This window comes from Dreissena polymorpha, chromosome 14 (genome assembly GCF_020536995.1).
Source record: "Dreissena polymorpha isolate Duluth1 chromosome 14, UMN_Dpol_1.0, whole genome shotgun sequence".
In the NCBI taxonomy this organism is placed as follows: domain Eukaryota; kingdom Metazoa; phylum Mollusca; class Bivalvia; order Myida; family Dreissenidae; genus Dreissena; species Dreissena polymorpha.
Window position 1 is genome coordinate 26945115 of NC_068368.1, and position 19267 is coordinate 26964381.

At 34.7% G+C, this 19267-nt stretch overlaps 1 protein-coding gene across 8 annotated transcripts in view; it reads left to right on the plus strand.

Moving 5' to 3' along the window:
• Window positions 1–19267, plus strand: part of LOC127857022 (transient receptor potential cation channel subfamily V member 6-like) — a 61094-nt gene that overhangs the window by 23079 nt on the left and 18748 nt on the right. For 6 of the 8 annotated variants that reach the window (XR_008038284.1, XM_052393288.1, XM_052393289.1 and 3 more), the window contains 7 exons: window positions 1044–1145; window positions 1863–2012; window positions 3342–3424; window positions 4256–4439; window positions 5342–5449; window positions 9324–9475; window positions 10629–10738. Coding sequence is in view for 7 of the 8 variants with exons in the window: in XM_052393288.1 (XP_052249248.1) it covers window positions 1044–1145; window positions 1863–2012; window positions 3342–3424; window positions 4256–4439; window positions 5342–5449; window positions 9324–9475; window positions 10629–10738 (889 nt within the window). In the remaining variant the exon portion in view is untranslated. Of the gene's footprint in view, window positions 1–1043; window positions 1146–1862; window positions 2013–3341; window positions 3425–4255; window positions 4440–5341; window positions 5450–9323; window positions 9476–10628; window positions 10739–16491; window positions 16644–19267 lie in introns of all 8 variants that reach the window. The other 2 variants (XM_052393290.1, XM_052393294.1) reach the window with 1 other exon arrangement.

Sequence of the window (19267 nt, forward strand, 5' to 3'; positions counted from 1 at the left end):
CACTATGTTTATTTATGTTTTGTTCTATCCCCCCAGTAATTATAACAATAATAATAATAAGCGAATTTGAATTGCCTTTGCCATGTCAAAACGTTCAGCAGATTTGTCCACCCGTTTCCTGTAGATGATGTGACATGTACACAAAAGCAATTTGGCGCTCTTTTCTAACACGAAAAACACATGGCTTGTATCTAGTAACAGAAAGTAGCCATGTTTAATTTGACGTTAATTGATCTAGTGTATTTCGGATAGGCTTTTGAACTTTAAACAATTAACGATGTGAAAAAAATGCGTACAAAAAATGCATACCGGTATATGTTTTTATTTATCGCTAAATGTATACGTCCCGGAAAATCGGGCTCAATGTCCTGGTATTGGTCTGAAAATTTATGGCATGTATGTTGTTTCTCTCTCGGCCATACGTACTGTTACAACGGTCATATCGACAACGGCCCTTTCATTTCGCATGACAATAGGGTGTAGTATACGGGTAAAACTAACTGTGATATGTTTAAGATTGCTCAATGACCTTGGAACTTTTCGCAAATACCGGTAAACACATTTTAGGTGTTGGCTCATATTATACCTAAAGGGGGGTGAAATAAACGTGCCCCTTTATGATTTGCCTCGTGCCTGGGCGCGTTTATTAGGATAAAGACGGTATTTGAACGCTGATAATTTAATGTTATTACTGACATTTGTTGTTTGAGGTCATATGTAACTTTATTTTAACAAAATTAACTTTAAATGATTTAACCTTGTTCTTCGCACAGACAAATATTTATGTTCAAATTTACTTATATTTACCTTAATTATTTGCTTAGTATTTATTATTAGGAGTAATTCTGTAATTTTCTTTTAAAAACTCAATTTTTAATTATTTGGCTTTTTATATTCTGGTAAATTTAAAGCATGAAATAAACTCTAGGAATGTGTAACCAACATTTACAAAATATTTTAACAATACATGTATTTTCTTTCGTTGGTTAATATCGTTTCACTTAATTAAGGGTAAATGGGAATCCTTACTTTGCTATTTTTAGGACATGTTTGACATTCTGTATGGATTGGGAGCGAGGCTGGATATTAGAAACAGACAAGGATTAACTCCGCTGACTCTTGCAGCTAAACTTGCAAGGAAAGAGGTATAATGTTTTTTGGACCTTAATGGAAGAATGACTTGTAAATTTGCAAGGTAATGGGGAAAGAGACTTATGGTTTACATTATAAATGATTTCAATTAAAATCTGCAAATACTAACAACACAACAAAAGCCACTCATTCTCAACTATTGCTAGCATTTTAACCCTTTCCCCATCAGTATCAAAGTGAAAATGCCTTTTGCAACCAGCATAAAATAAGAACAACCAGCGAGTGACTCGCAGTCTGTTCAGGGTATATGCTGTTTGCTGCTCATCAGTATCTAAGGGTTCGAAATGAAGCCTTAAAAACTTGAATTAAGTAAGAAAGGTAATTAATTAAAAGTAACTATTTAAGGGACTAAAAATGCGTCAAAATACGTTTCTAAGTGGTTAAGGGTTAATTGAATGCTTTACAGGTTTTTCGGTATTCTAAAAAAAAATCCCCTTTCTCGCAACTAACACAGCAAAATCTATGCTTCCTAAACATTTTTAGACCAAACAAAGTAGAGTTTTATTTTTTCCATCAATCTGTAAGACAAAACTTTAAAAAAAGAAAAACACTGATATAATATGTAATTATTATTGCCCATTTGAATGCATACTATTAAAGAGGGAGAACAACTTATTCTTAAAAAAAGTCCTTCTTTGGGATCATACACATGACCTTCTTATCACAAGAAGCACACCAAACACCATTGTGATATGCATGAAATCTTTCAGATGTATGAGCACATTTTGGAGCTAATTCGTCACGTGCACTGGATCTATGGCAATGTCACGTGCGCTGGATACCCTCTGCCTGACATTGACACCATTAGTGCTACAGGAGAGCTCGATAATCATTCTGTGCTGAATTTAGTCGTGTACGGGGTAAGTGCTGAATTTGTTTGTAATATATAAAAAAAAATTTAATATTGTGTTTAGATACATGAACATAGAACCAAACAAGCACACGCACAATAAAATGCAGTATATATTGGTCGTTTCAGCATTGGCCATGATAAGTGTCACCTCGTAAAGCTATTAAATAAGTAAGAGGGTTGTTTTCAAATTGTTTAAAATCAAAGCATCAAACCAGCATTCTACTAATTTCAAAATCACAAACAGAAGTATGTGCAAGTTTTTAAACCACAAATGACAGTACGTAGTAGCTTTAAAATCACTTGCTAGTTTTTAAATCACAAACAACACTACTTGCTCGTTTTTAAATCACAAACAACATTACTTGCTTTTTTAAAAATCAAAAGCAAAACTGCTTGCTTGTTTTTAAATTACAAACAACACTACTTGCTTGATTTTAAATAAATACAACCCTACTTGTTTGTTTTTAAATCACAAACAACACAATTTGCTTGTTTTTAAATCACAAACAAACACTGCTTGCTTGTTTTTAAATAAAAATAACAACACTACATGCTTGTTAAAAAACCACTACTTGCTTGTTTTTAAATCACAAACAACACTGCTTGCTTAATTGTTTTTAAATCACAAACAACCCTAACTTGTTTGTTTTTCAATCACACACACAAACACTGATTGCTATTTTTAAATCACAAACAACACAATTTGTATGTTTTTTAATCACAAACAACACTATTTGTTTGTTTTAAATCATAAATGACACTACTTACTTGTTTTAAATTCACAAATTAACATATGTGTGGTTTTGGATGAAATATTTTATTAGCTTACCGTCTCCACAAGTGATTATTGACTAATTTGTATAATCAAAGTAAGTTTTAATAAGATGGACAGAAATGAAAGTCAATTGATGATACAAGCATTATCAGAAAAAACTATTTAGTATTATCCATAATTTCTAAATGTCGGTCCATAAACTATAGGACTTTGACCATATTTTTAGAAGATTCGCTTTGTTTTGTCATTAAAACACTCTGTATAAATAAACTCTGCACTATTTATTAATTGTCAAGGTCCTTAACTTCTTCTTATGAGCCTTGATTTTGGAACAAGGGGTTTTATGAGTGTGTGTATAGTGTTGTCCCTGCACAGGCTAATTAGCGCAGACACTTTCTGCATTTATGAAATTTTTTGTTGAAATGAAGTCTTTTCTAAATGAAAATCCAGTCTAGGCAGAAAGTGTTATCCCTGATTAGCCTGTGCAGAATGCACATGCATTAAGCCCTGTTTTCCTAGAATGTCACTGGTATCTTCTCATGTAATGCTCCATTTTATCAGGAGTCTGAAGGTCACCTTGACATGATGGATGGTTTGATTGTCAACTTGCTGAAAGAAAAGTGGAAGGTGTTTGCTAGATTCAGGTAAGAGAAGTGAAGGGTGTTTGCTAGATTCAGGTAAGAGAAGTGGAAGGTGTTTGCTAGATTCAGGTAAGAGAAGTGAAGGGTGTTTGCTAGATTCAGGTAAGAGAAGTGGAAGGTGTTTGCTAGATTCAGGCAAAAGATATGAACAAAAACTATCAATTAAGCCATCATTGTACTTAAGAGAACCTTTTGTATAAGCCATTTAAAATCAAAGTTGATACTTGACAAAATCTTTAACTAGTGCCTGCCCTATCATTCAAAAATCTGAAATGTATATTTCACCTCATGCATGTCAGACGATAGTTTAAACTTTCAGCTTGAGGCCTTGAGATTTTCATGTTTTAATCTTCTTGTGTCAAATGTGGACTATGTATGATTGTGTATACGGGTCAATACGAATTGTGGCAATTGTTTATGTGTCTTATGGTGACATCAGCGCTGTTCTTGCTTGTATGTACCACACAAAAGATTTAAACCTCACAAATATATAGTTCTCCTATAGCAAAATATAATTGCCATACTACATTTAGCTCCATGATCAGGATTGTTTATATGTATCAGACATTATTAAATGCTTCACAACATGTATATCACATGCTCCTCAAGCACACAACTTTTTGCCATGTTGTCGTGGTATCATGTCTGCCTAGCAACCAGGAGATTGTTTGTACGATCCCCACTGCTGCACATGAAACAAGAGAATTTCAATAACCCTTAGGCTTTTGTTGTAGATAAAATAAATAGGCTACGCTACACTAAAAAAACTGTCACAATTTGTATTTTCCAGGTTTTATTGTTTTCCAGGTTTTATTGTTGGTTTGTTGTTTCCAGGTTTTATCGTCGGTTTGTTGTGTTCATCATTTACTTCCTGTTGTTTGCGGCTGCGTTCTTTCTGCGACCAGGGACTGACAAGTGTGCTGTTACCAAGCAGGTGAACTCGTCCAATGGGATGCTGCAGAACGTGACGGAGATCGACAGCGGATACCTGCTGAAAATATGCACCAACGAGGACATTGTAAGCTTTTGGATTGATAAGCTTAGCATTTATGTCGTTTGCACTGCCAAGCAACAATAATTTTTTTAATAAAGGTTTGTCTCAAAAATGACCTACCAAATATAAAAATGTGTTTCTTTTTTTTCTAAATCTGCAAACCATTGAAAAGCTTCAATGAAAAAATAATTGCAAAAAAATCGAAAATTCTGATATTATTAATAATATCTAGTGATTAATTAGACCATTAATTAAACTTCTTTGTATGCATTTATAGTGGTTCCAATCGAGGGGAAAATAAACAACTTAATTCAGCAGTTATCCTGAACTGCACTGCAGTTTGTTCATTTATGATTTGTTCAGAGGACAAGCTGTTTATTTTGTCTCCCAATCTGCAAGCTGTTTATTCCTTTCCCACTCAGAAGCACAGAAAATGGCTACATGCAACCATCATAAAACCAGAACAGCCTGCAATTAATTCACAGGCTGTTGAGGTTTTATGCTGTTTGCTGCTGATTATAATTATGGGTTGTAAATGAAGGTTTTAAATTTTGAATCTTGTAAAAAAAAGGTCTTTTTTTAATGTAATTTGATTTTTCGAAGGGACTACATACACGTTAAAAAGTGTATTTGAGTACAAAAGGGTTAAAGCAAGGAAGAATGGAATTCTTCTAATACATACAAGCCTCTTTCTGAGAAAACAAGAATTAGTGATGTGTGTTAAATGCAGTTTACACAGGCTAATCAGGGTGGACACTGTCCACTTTTATAGAATTTTTCGTTAAAGGAAGTCTCTTTTAAACAAAAATCCAGTAGACAAAAAGTTGCAACCCTGAAAAGCCTATGCGGACTGCACAGGTTTATCTGGAACGACACTTTAAAAATGCGCAAATGCATGAGGCCTAGTGTCTGATGATCTTTTTCAGGCTCGGTTTGTGCTGGAGTTGCTGGTTCTGTCAGGGGCCATCATGTTTCTGTTCCTGGCCATGAAAGAAATCTACCATCAAGGCTTCAATATCTTCTTTACCACCCTGGTAGGTTTGTGTTATAATGACGTAAACCTTTGTCTATGTAAACAGGGCTTAATGCGTGGGCATAAAGTGTAGTCTGCACAGACAGGGTTTACACTTTCTGCCTAAATTAGATTATCGCTAAAAATAGACTTCTTTCAGGTGATAAAATACTGAAAAAGAGGAAAGCTTTGTCCCTGATTAGCCTGTGCAAACTGATCAGGCAAATCTGGGGAAACACTTTACGCACATGCATTAAGCCTGTGCATGCTGGGAAATTTGTCGTCTGCTAATATGTCGTCTGCTGAATTTCTAAAATTAGCATTTTCTTCGATTTTTTTCAAAGAATATTATCAGAATAGCAAACAGTTTGGTTCCTGATGAGACGCCACGTTCTGTGGCGTCTCATCTGGATCCAAACTGTTTGCAAAGGCCTTCAAAATTCGGTTCCCGCACTGAAAGGTTAAGCCCAGTTTTTCCTGGACATGGCTCATATGGAGAAATCATACCCAATTAGAGCTTCAACATCTTCTTTACAACTCTGGTAGGTTTCCAGTAAAATGAAATAGGGAAATCATATTGTTTACCACCCTAATATGTTTACGGTAAAATGAGATATGGAAAGCATTGCTTACCACCCTGGTATGTGTCATGTAATCAGGGCTTCGACATCTTCTTTGCCGCCCTGGTAGGTTTGCAGCAATATTAATTCTGAGTTGTGCAGTCAATGGATATAAATAGGGAAAACATATTGTTTACCACCTTGCTGTATGTCATATACCATCTTCCATTAGGGTTTCAACATCTTCTTTCCACCGGTATAGTATGCATTTGTTATAATGAGATAGGGAAAACATATTGTGTACCACCTTGCAATTTGTTACGTATCATGTACCATCTACCATAAAGACTCGATTGGTCATTGTCGCCTCAGGGAACTACTTAAATGTACCTATGCTACTCTTAAGTAAATGTACCCCGGGTACGGAAAATATACTAAAACGTACCCAGGAATTCTAACATTAAATTGGTCGTTGTCGGCTATTTTTGAAATTATTTATGTTCACAGTTATGTCTATACTTTGTAAAATGGCGTCTTTATTATCAAAACTTATACTCAAAAAAGAATGTTGAGGCAGGTTTTGTTCAAAGAACATTTTCATATTCTGTAGCACTTTTTATGACATTAGATTTTGGGCAGGAAAAACATTCGGGTACAGTCTAAATTTGTCAGGTACATTTTAGTATATTTTCTTTACCAGGGTACATTTAAGAAGTACCCAAGCCAACAATGACAAATGGAGCGCCGTAAAGACTTTAATATCTTCTTTTATCTCATCATCAGGCATGCAAGGTCAAATTAAATCCACAAGGAATAAACATTGCTTTATTTCAGAATTACCAGGAATAAGCTGTAACTCTTAGACCAATGATGTCATTTTGTTAAAATTGTATCATGTGATGATTATTGCGAGCTTTTTCTGTTAAATTCAGCTAGTTTCTTTTGTTTATATCCAAAGTGAAGTAAAGTATTTTTTTGAAATTGGTGAGAAATATAGAATGCACATTAAATGTCAATTACAGATAAGAATGTTTGTGCCGCTAAAACAAATTGAACCAGTCACCAAGGCTTGTAGTTCAGGTGTTCTAAACCTCTATAATAAACACAGATTAACAGATGAGATTTGATGCCAATAAATTTTCACTACAAGCTCTTTGTAACAAATAGTTTTTTCTGTCAAAACTATTTATAGTAAAGAAAAAGAAAATTGTCTTCATCTTAAATGATGGTTACTTAACCCAACAGTTTAAATGTGAAAAACAGGTCAAGGTGATATTTTAGTGCATACGGGTTGATGTGATGTTTTGGCACATATTGGTCAATATGATATTAAAGCTTATATTTTTTTAGTTGACCCATATAGCCATTTCACCAATCTTCTGAGCACCCATATAGCCATTTCACCAATCTTCTGAGCACCCATATAGCCATTTCACCAATCTTCTGAGCAGGAAAGTATTATATGTCATATGGACATTTTTTGTGTTATCATATCAATATAACACATATCATACAATGTGATATTTTAGCACATATGGTCCAATGTGTTATTTTAAGCATATTGTCAATGTCATATATTAGCACATATGGGTCAAGGATATATTCTAACACAAATGGGTCAATTTGATATTTAAGCATATATGGGTCAATGTGATAGTTAAGCACATTTGGTCCATTTTGATATTTTAATTACATATGGCTGAATGTGATATTTTAACACTTATGGTTCAATGTGATATTTTAAACATATGGGTCAAGGTGATATCTTAGCACACATATATAAGTATAGACACAGTTTTCTGTATTTTTAGCTCACCTGATTGCTCAGGTGAGCTTTTGTGACCGGTCTTTGTCCGTCGTATGTCCGTCCGTTAACATTTGCTCGTAAACACTCAAGAGGCCACATTTCTTGTCCCATCTTCATGAAACTTGGTCAGAAGCTTTGTCCTAAATCTCGGCCGAGTTCGAAACTGGGTTATGCTGGGTCAAAAACTAGGTCACTAGGTCAAAAAAAGAAAAACCTTGTAAACACTGTAGAAGTCACATTTTATGTTCAATCTTCATGTAACTTTGTCAAAATGTTTGTCTTAATGATCTTGGTTGAGAACAAAAGTGGTTCCGATCTGTTGAAAAACATTGCCGCCAGGGGGTGGGGGAGTTTTCCTTATTTGGCTATAGAGAAACCTTGTAAACACTCTAGAAGTCACAATATTTGCCCAATCATCATGAAATTTGGTCAAAACATTGGTTCAATTGATGTCTTGGACGAGTTCGAAAATGATCAAGATCGGTGAAAAAACATGGCCGCCAGTGGGCTGGGCATTTTTCTCTATATGTATATAGTGGCAGTTTTCTCTATTTGGCTATAGAGAAACATTGTAAACACTCTAGAAGTCACAATTGGTTTAATTGATATCTCGGACGAGTTTGAAAATGGTCGGGATCGGTGAAAAAACATGGCCGCCAGTGGTAGGACCATTTTTCTCTATATGTATATAGTGAAAACATGTGAACACAGTAGAAGTCACATTTTTGGCCAAATTTTCATGAAATTTGCTCAGGACATTAATTTTGTTTCCTTGATTGAGTTCAAATATGGTTCCAGTCAGTTGAATAACATGACTGCTGGGAGTGGGGCAGTTTTCTCATTATGCCCCCCCCCCCCCCTTTCGAAGAAGATGGGGTATATTGTTTTGCTCATGTCGGTCCGTCCGTCCACCAGATGATTTCCGGATGATAACAGGAGCGCTTATGCCAAGGATCATGAAACTTCATAGGTACATTGATCATGACTTGCAGATGAAATAATGATGAAACTTGACTCGCAGATGACCCCTATTGATTTTCAGGTCACTATGTCAAAGGTCAAGGTCACGGTGACCTGAAATAGTAAAATGGTTTCTGGATGATTACTCAAGAACGCTTATGCCTAGGTTCATGAAACTTCATAGGTATATTGATCATGACTCGCAGATGACCCCTATTGATTATCAGGTCATAAGATCAAAGGTCAAGGTCACAGTGCCAAAAAACGTATTCACACAATGGCTGTCAAGGTCACGGTGACTCAACTTAGAAAAATGGTTTCCGGATGATAACTCAAGAATGCTTACGCCTAGGATCATGAAACTTCATAGGTACATTGATCATGACTTGCAGATGAAATAATGATGAAACTTGACCAGGATGTTTGTCTGGACAACATCTAGGTCAAGTTTGACATTTGGTAAATATTAAATGAACCGACCCCTCTCAGGTGAGCGAACTAGGGCCATCTTGGCCCTTTTGTTTTAAATAATCAACTGTTAATGATAAAAGTGTGATATATTTTTTCAGAAAGGTGCCCCAGCCAAGGCCATGTTCCTACTGTCCTGCCTGTTTGTGGTAATGATGTTACCAGGTCGCGCGGCGGCATTCTATCAATACGAGGACGTGATGGGTGTGCTGGCGATACTCTTCACTGCACCCTACTTCCTGTTCTTCTGCAGGTACTTGCTGCTTTTATATGAGCCTCGTTCTTGGAAAACAGGGTTTAATGCAAGTAGGTAAAGCGTCAACCCAGATTAGCTGGTGTAAAGTGTGCACTGGCTAACCCTTTGCATGCTGGGAAATTTGTCGTCTGCTAAAATGTTGTCTGCTGAATTTATAAAATAAGCATTTTCTTCGTTTTTTTTCAAAGAATACTATCAGAATAGCAAACAGTTTGGATCCTGATGAGACGCCACGTTCTGTGGCGTCTCATCTTGATCTAAACTGTTTGCAAAGGCCTTCAAAATCCGGTTCCAGCGCTCAAAGGGCTAATAAGCAAGGACAACACTTTCCACTTCAATGGTATTCTTCTCTTCTTATAGAAAATCAGGTCAAGGCTGAAAGTGTCATCTCTGACTAGTCTTCGCGGACTGCACAGGCTAATCTGAGATGACACTTTACGCACATGTCAACCCTTTACCACTCAGATCTGTTCTTTGAAGTTATTGAGCTCCCTTAGAAAATCAAATTAAATTTAAGACCTTGCTTACTAGATTCAAGTTTTAAAGGCGACTTTTCCAACACTAGAATACTGATGAGCAGCGAACAACTTAAAACTTGAACAGCCTTCAAGTTACATGCAGTCTGTTTTTATGCTGGCTGCTCATAACCATGTTCACACATCTTATGAGCAGAAAAGGTTTAAATGTTATATGGACATTCTTTGAACAGTCCGAAGTAAACTGTATGTACACTTTGAGTATAATAAGTGCTTTTCAAGGACTTTTTCATGAAGATTACTTGACTGTATTTTTATATGTATTCATGCACACATGGACACAGTTTCATTTTTTGAGGGGGAAACATTCAATTCAACATTCTGTTTTGAAGTAAAATCAGTTTATATGATGCAATTATATATTCAAGTGTCTGTTTTACTGATCATTTGTCAAAATAAAATAATGCATGAGGAAAAATTTTTTTGTTAAAAAAACAGTCTACTCTGAAGATTGATGTCTTATTCCAACTTCACATAATATTGTGTTCAATTATTTGTATGTAATACAGTGTTTGCCATTTCATAGAGGGTTCCGTATTGTCGGCCCATTTGTTGTGATGATCTCCAACTTGCCTATGATATTTATGTAATACCCAGTGTTTGCCATTTTACAGAGGGTTCCGTATTGTTGGACCATTCGTTGTGATGATCTATAAGATGATTCAAGGCGACCTTAAACGCTTCATCATCATCTACCTGATATTCATAATTGGATTCTCCCAAGGTACGTCTGTTACCATGACAACATGGTAGTTTAGTCATGAAAATTTGATAGTTTATTCGAAAATTTGGTACTTAACTAACCTTTTTACGCTCAACAGCAAAGTGAAAATGGCAATAGCAACCAGCATAAAAAGAGTACAGCCTGCGAGAAATTGCAGTCTGTTCAGATTTAATGCTGTTTGTTGCTCATCAGTGTCTTAGGGTTTGAAATGAAGGCTTTTAAACTTGAATCTAGTAAAATAAGATCTTAAATTTAATTTGATTACCGGGTATGTAAAGAACTACAAACATGTCAAAGTTTATGTCTGAGTGGTTAAGGGTTAAATTAGAAATGTAAAGTTTGATGTACAAATGGTTATATTAATCCTTTGCATGCTGGGAAATTTGTCGTCTGCAAAAATGTCGTCTGCTGAATTTTTAAAATTAGCATTTTCTTCGATTTTTTTCAAAGTATACTATCAAAATAGCAAACAGTTTGGATCCTGATGAGACGCCACATTCTGTGGCGTCTCATCTGGATCCAAACTGTTTGCACAGGCCTTCAAAATTCGGTTCCCGCACTGAAAGGGTTAAGATAGTTAAATAATGGAAATTTGCTTAATAGATCATGGAAATATTTTGTTCCATTATGTTTTTATACTACTGTATATATACGAAAGTGAATTGAAACATGATATTTTAATAATGGAAACAGGATTATGTTACCATGGAAGTGTAGTCTTGATACCGTGATACCACTAGTATGTTGTGTGACAATTTAATAAGCATGGAATGGTGATACTAAAATTACGAAAACATAAAACTTTTTTCCAGAAAGAAAGTATTTTGTAAATATGTTTATGAGAGACTTTTACTTTGTGAAAGTAATTGTGTAACACGGAAACATTTGATAGATATCATTTAATTTTAATACTGTCACCTTGGTTATATTACATTGATATTGTTATCGTGTATTGTTGTTTTTTAAGAGCACAATAATTGTGATGTCTTTATGTTAATTGTTATACGTGTTTTGACCAAATATCCAGATATTTTTCCAGTCCATGACGTTAAGTTAAGTTATGTACACTATCCATGTATAAAGCATTTCTGTTGATATATATTTCCCTAACATGTGATTAACCCCATTAACATAGCTGTGCTAACTTTAATAGCACTTTGGCAGTTAAAAATGTTTGAAAGTTTATTTAGTAAGCATATTTTTTAGCTCAATTGTGCAATGCACAGTTTGACGTCCTTGGAATAGCTTTTATCTGTGGTGTGTTGGGCCTTGCCCTTACAGGTTTCATTCAAACAAAATCTCCTTCTAAACTGAGGAGATTTTAACGAAACTTCTGGACCCTCTTTCAAAGTTTTTTAATAGTTCATTTTGGTCGCTGCATGATATAGGTCACACATTTAAAGCTAAAAATAGATTTTTTAAAATATAACTAAAAAAATATTGTTCTCTAAAATCATAGGGGCTGTGAGTTAACTAATTGATGTGTAATATTGTCTAGTAGTCCTCTTCTTAATTCGTTCAGATTATTTCCCTGGGGTCAAAACTGGCCACACCCCAGTGGTCACATGATAAATAGTGACTTGTATAGAACATAACTTACAAAATCTTGTCTGAAACTTCAAGTTCCAGACCTTTTATTTTAAACATGATGTAAGGGTCCTTTACAAAGTTTGTTCAAATCATGCCCCCTGCAATCAAAACTGGCCACACCCCATTGGTCACATGCTTTATATAGACTTATATTGTAACTAACTTAAAGATCATCTTATCTAGAACTGCAAGGATCAGGGTTGAAATATGTAACGAGTAACATCAGCTAGTAATTCTCCGCCCTATGATTGCATAGGTGAGCGATCTTAGAGTCATCTTGACTCTCTTGTTTAAGAAATTGAGCTTTTAGGAGGGGGATTTCATATAGTTTGTCCATAAATGGGTAATAAATATTAATATGTTCAATAAATGATATTCTTTTTTATTATCCTGACTGCTAAACAAATCTGAATGTTTAAATTTTGTTGACAAATCTGTTCTTAGATGCATTGATTATTCAGATGAAACTCATTTAGTGGATTTTTTTTCTAAACAAGGAAGGAAAGTTTAAGTATTTAGAACTGAAAAAAACATTATTGAAATTGAAATCAGTAGCAGTTTATAACTCTCAGCAATCTAATTGAAATTGACTCTGAAAATTTTCTTAAGATTAGGACGTGTCGTGGAAACTAATTTTGTTCGGCCAATCAAAGTCATGCTTTCATTTTTAAACTTTAAATTGAAATCGGGCTTTAACTCAACGTTTTATGACCATAATTCAAATTTTTTAATTTGGGAATGAAATACTGTATAAAGTGAATTTGTTTTATTAGATCTTAAAAACAATGACTTGTGTATTCCAAAATTTTCTTGTGAGAAGTAGAAACTAAGGAATCTAGATTTGTAATTATTGCACAAAAGACAAAACAAATAATATAACACTTACTGCAATGTGATCTTATTTGGAAGGAAAACAAATTAATCCATTTTTTTTCCAAGAAATAATAGATATTTTTATGTTGGTGTATGATTGAATGTTATTTCATGAGTTGATTAAGCAAATAATATTTTCACAACTTGAGTAGCCCAGAAGTGAAGGATTTTTTTATCATTGACCTGAACCAACAAATTGTCTTTTTTAATGGTTTAATACAATACATAAACAAAAATTCCTGAACAATTATTTTTATTATGATTTGTTAAAAATATGTGCTAAACAACATCAAAAGTTATTGTGTCACTAGGTCAAAGGTCAAGGTCACTATCACACCAAGTGTGAAAATCGTTTCCGATCAATAACTCTTCAATGATTTGACTGATTGCCTTGATACTTCACATGACTTTTTTTTTGCATTGGCCTTGGACAGTAGATTACCCCTATTAAAATTGGGGTCACTAGGTCAAAGGTGGAGGTCAGGGTTACACATAAAGAGTATAATTGTTTCCGATCAATAACTCGTTGACTGATTCAACGATTGGCTTGATACTTCCGATGTGCATTGGTCTTGGACAGTAGATTACCCATAATGAAATTGGGGTCACTAGGTCAAAGGTCAAGTTCTCTGTTACACACTAAGTGTGAAATCATTTCAGATCAATTACTCATCAAAGGATTCACCGATTGGCTTAATACTTCTCATGTGCATGGGCTGTGGACTATAGATGACCCCTATTGAAATTTGGGTCACTAGGTAAAATGTCAGCGTTTCTGATCAATACATGTAGCTCGTCAACGAATCGACCGATTGGCTTGATACTTTCCATGTACATTGGCCTTGGACAGTAGATGACCGCTTTCGAAATTGAAGTCACTAGGTCAAGGTCACTGTCACACCAAGTGTGAAAATTGTTGCAGATCAATAACTCACCAACGAATTGACCAATTTGCTTGATACTTCAAAGGCCAATTGGTCTTGGACAGTAGATGACACTTATTGAAATAGGGGTCACTCAGTTCAAAGCCCTATTTTTTTTTGGGGGGGGGGCATATGTCCACAACTGCAAAACTCTTGTTTTTCATTTTTCTTAGGGGTCACCAATGTAAATAATGGAAAAACTATTGCGATTTTTTTTATATTTTCACTCAGTAAATGATCCTATAATTTTAACTGGAATCAATTTTTCTTTCACAAATTAAATTGTATATTCCACTGAAAAGCATATAATACCTCTGTTTGTACCTCTGTTCCCCTCACTATACTTATTCATCAGCAGGGAAGTCACTGAACTTGAACTCAGCCCCCAAAATATATATCAATAATAACCTAAACATTATTTAAAGTTGTAAATGCATTTCTAAAATACATCTGCACCTGTTACGTTTTCATTTGTATTTTAGCACACAATATTTAAATACATTTTGTAAACAAATAAAAGTCAAATTAAACATGGCTAGTAACACAAAGATGTCAATCATTCAAAAGATCGATAGCACAGGAATAGGGACAGCATTAAAGCTTGAAACACAATCAGCGTTTGCATTTTTTCACACCTTTGCATCAAACACTAAGATTATCACACTAAAACTGTCAAATGCCCCAGTAATGGTTTGTCTCTAATTAAGAAATAGTAAACCCCACTGAGGTCCCTATGGCATTATAGTGACCAGCCAGGCAGACACCAACCGTATATGGACCGAAGCCGTAGGATGAGGTCCATATACAGTTTGTGGCTGCCTGGCTGGTCACTATAATTCCATTTGGACCGAAGTGGAGTTTACTATTTCTTATATTACACCCAAGAGTTTCCCCTTTACCATTGTACAGTGTTGTAAGATTGTATATGGTTTAAAAAAGATATAAAACTGAAGAATTTCGTAGTAATAATGACGTCATTTCGTTAAAAAATGACGTCATTTTACAGTAAATCTGCAAATTGAGTGGTGTGTAACCCTGAATGGTCCCTATTAAAGAAAATAGTGACCGGTCCATAAACTCTTAGGATTCTCTATCGCATTTTACAGACTGAAATTGGTCATATAGATATAGAAGGACCAATATCTCTGAGGTGTAATATTCAATTATAATTGAGCAATTATGCAATAAGCACAAAATGATGGTGCCATATTTTATTTTCAAGAAAAACACTTGAGACCAAAATCAAATGTTTGAGAAAAAATAGGAGCCAAGTCCCACCTGCGTTGTGTTGGATTCAGCGTTATAGCGGAGCGCATTATATTAGATTCACAGTGTAGATGCATTTCTACATAAATTTTCCTTTGGCATTTCCATTGCAAGGTTCATAATATTGAGATATGTTCAAGGGAGCATGTCATTTAACTCCTTAGCCCCCAAATATATATTAGTAATCTCATAAAAACATTTTTTAAAGTTTTAATGCATTTCTAAAAATAGAGGTATTGCTACATAATTTTTGTGTGTGTGTTTCCATAGAGATGTTAATAATATTTCATGACATTGAGGGGAGCACGTTTATTCAGCCCCTAAAATGTACCAATAATACCCTAAACAAATTGTCTAGTTTTCAATAATTTTCTAAATTAGAGGTATTGCTATGCAACATTTCCTTGTGTTTCTATAGTAATGTTCATAGTATTTCGGCATGTAGTGCTTTATTCAGCCCCAAAAATATTGCCAATAATGCCCTACAAACTTTTTATTTTTTAATGCATTTCTAAAAAAGAGGTACATATACATACAATTGTCCTTGTGTTTCCATAGTGCTCAATGTTTATAATATTTTGTGATGTTGAGGGAAGCAAATCACATGGCCGTTATTCATCTAAAAATATATCTCAATAATAACTTTAACAATTTTTTGTAGTATGTATTTATAGGATAGAGGTATTTCTACATAAATTTTCCTTGTGTTTTCCATAGCCATCTCCATAAATATATAACAATAATACCCTACAAACATTTATTAGTCCCCTGCTGGTGAAACCGGAGAGGGACTTACGGTTTGCGCTCTGTGTGTCTGTCAGTCTGTCACACTTTGTTGGATCCTGCGATAACTTTTAAAGTTCTTGATATTTTTTTTATGAAACTTGAAACATTGATTGATGGAAAAATGGAGATTATGCACATCATTTCATTTTGTTCCTTCATCAAGAATTCTGGTTGCTATGGCAAAAAATAGACTAGAAATATTGCTGAAAATGGCTACCTGTAGGGGACTTTTATTGCTTGGCAATATAGTCTTGTTTTTAAATGAATTTCTAAACAAGAGGTCATTCTTCATAAATTTTTCTTGTGTTTCCATAGCGATGTTCGTAATTTTTCGTGACGTTGAGGGGAGCACGTTTAACTCCCCTGGCGAGGCCGTCATGGGGATGTTTATGATGTCGCTCGGGGAGTTCGGAGACCTTTATGACTCTTTCGAGGGGCTGCCATTGATCTATCACTCCATGGGAATTGTAATTGTTCACTTATCACTGTTGTTCAGGGATTTTTTCCCCGTCTTTCTGAAGTGGCATTTTGGAAAAATGAACCACTAACTTTTCAAATAAAAAAATAAGTAAATTTTTTTTTTTTGTACACAAATGAGTCGTGTACTGTTTAAAATTGCAAAAATTTGAGTCACACACTTCTCAAAATTGTGAAAATTTAAGTCCCAAACTTTTCAAAATTGTGAAAAACGGCCATTCTCTAAGAAGGAATAAATGCCCTGTTATAGAGATTTGATTAGATATTTGTTCTGTTTGAGTGTGTTTGTTGTTTTGTTTACTTATCAATGTTGAGTTTTTAATGCACTTTTGTTCTGTATGGTTTGTATGTTTTGTAGTGTTTTGTTTAGTGTTTTTGTTGTATATATGCGCATATGTATCCATGTTGTCAAGTTTCGAATAGACAGTACGTCGTTTTGAATGTGTTTTTTAGTGTGTTTGTTGTTTTGTTTACTTATTGATGTTGTTGAGATTTAAATACAAGTTTGTTCTATTTGTTTTGTATGTTATGTTTGTTTTGTTGAGCATGTTTGTTATTTATAGGGGTTAATCTTCGTGTTTGCAATTTGAATAGCCAAATTGTTTAAGATGTTTTGTGGTGTGTGTCTTCATCAAATTTTATCTTTGTGTCCTGTTTTTCACAATAGAAATACAAAATGTTGTGCCTTTGATGTTCAGGTCGTTCATTTTGAGGAATGTTATCTTTTTTCCGTTACATTGTATTTGATATCATAAATATTTTTTCTTAAAAAAATGTGGCATTATCACTTTACGTAAATGTGTGGCAATTTAAATGTCCATAAAATTTGTGATATGAAATTTTCGAGTCAAATTGATTTTTGAATGAGATTCTCATTAGGGTTTTAATTGAATAAGTTGACAGAATTATGTTTTGTTTGATGATTTGTTTGTAGTGGTTTGATCTGGTTACTGTTTGTCAGTGTTGTATTAATTTAAGTAGACATGAAGCAAGGAGTGTCAGTGAAAAGCCCTACAACAGCAGTCAGCCATGAGTTTTTAACACACACACCTTTTCTTAGACCTATGAGATAGGCTTTTTTGTTTTAGTTTTATGGTCATTATTAAATTGTGTGTCATTTTTTTCAGATAGGTATTCAAACGTTGTGTTTTTTGCGTTTTCTTGATGTCTATTTATTTGTTTTGGTGTGAAAACTGTATTATTATATTTTTTATTTCATGTGTATGCAGTGCTAGTTTCAAGTGAAAAGAAAGTAACTCCAGATCGTAGAATATATATACTTTTATCCAGTATTTGTTTTATTCACACATTGTTTTGTTTGAGCAAACACATTGTATTGTTTGAGCAAACATTGCTAGTGAGCTCTAACCTTATGTTAACAGCACTTATCATGGACCAACAGTCAACGAGCGGCATTGTCTTATCTTTTCTTACAGCGATGTATATCGTCTTAACTTGAGTGATGTATATTGTGTTTACTTACCTCAATGTATGTGTTTCTTTACTTGCAGCGATGTATATTGTCTTAACTTACAGCAATGTAGATCATTCGCTACTTACCTTGATGTTTATGGTTTTTAGCTCGGCTAGCTGTTTTCGGAGAAAACCCGACGTATTGTCATAGCCAGCTCGCTGTCCGCCGTAGGCGTTGTGCTAAAACCTTAACATTGGCTCTAAAATCAAAGTGCTTCCACCTACAACTTTGAAACTTCATATGTAGATGCACCTTGAGGAGTTCTACATGCCACACCCATTTTTGGGTCACTAGATCAAAGGTCAAGGTCACTGTGACCTCTAATATAAAACTTTAACATAGGCTCTAAAATCAAAGTACTTCCACCTACAATTTTGAAACTTCATATGTAGATGCACCTTGATGAGTTCTACATGCCACACCCATTTTTGGGTCACTAGGTCAAAGGTCACTGTGACCTCTAATATAAAACTTTTAACAAAGGCTTTAAAATCAAAGTGCTTCCACCTACAACTTTGAAACTTCATATGTAGATGAACCTTGATGAGTTCTACACGCCATACCCATTTTTGGGTCACTAGGTCAAAGGTCAAGGTCACTGTGACCTCTAATATAAAACTTTAACATAAACCTTAACATACGCTCTAAAATCAAAGTTCTTCCATCTACAACTTTGAAACTTCATATGTAGATGCATCTTGATGAGTTCTACATGCCACACCCTATTTTGGGTCACTAGGTCAAAGGTCAAGGTCACTGTGACCTCTAAAAAAAAAGAAAAATCTGACAAGCTTTCGCAGCCGAGTGTTGGCACTCGTTATGCGGTGCTCTTGTTTACTTAACAGCGATGTATATCGTCGTTGCTTACAGCCGTGTATATCATTCTTTACTTACAGCCATGTATATCGTCTTTCTGGGAATAGAGGGCAGTGCTTTCAAGGATCCCTTCGAGGCGATTATGGCTATGTTCATAATGTCCCTCGGACAGTTTGCGGATTTTTATGAGTCTTTCGCCCTCACTGAGCATCGAACTATTGCGATCGTAGGCATTTTGTCTGTTTTATGTCGGTCCTATTGGAGTGAAAAGGCTATAAAATATCAACAGTGCTTAGATTTTATGTCACAACAAATATATTTTCA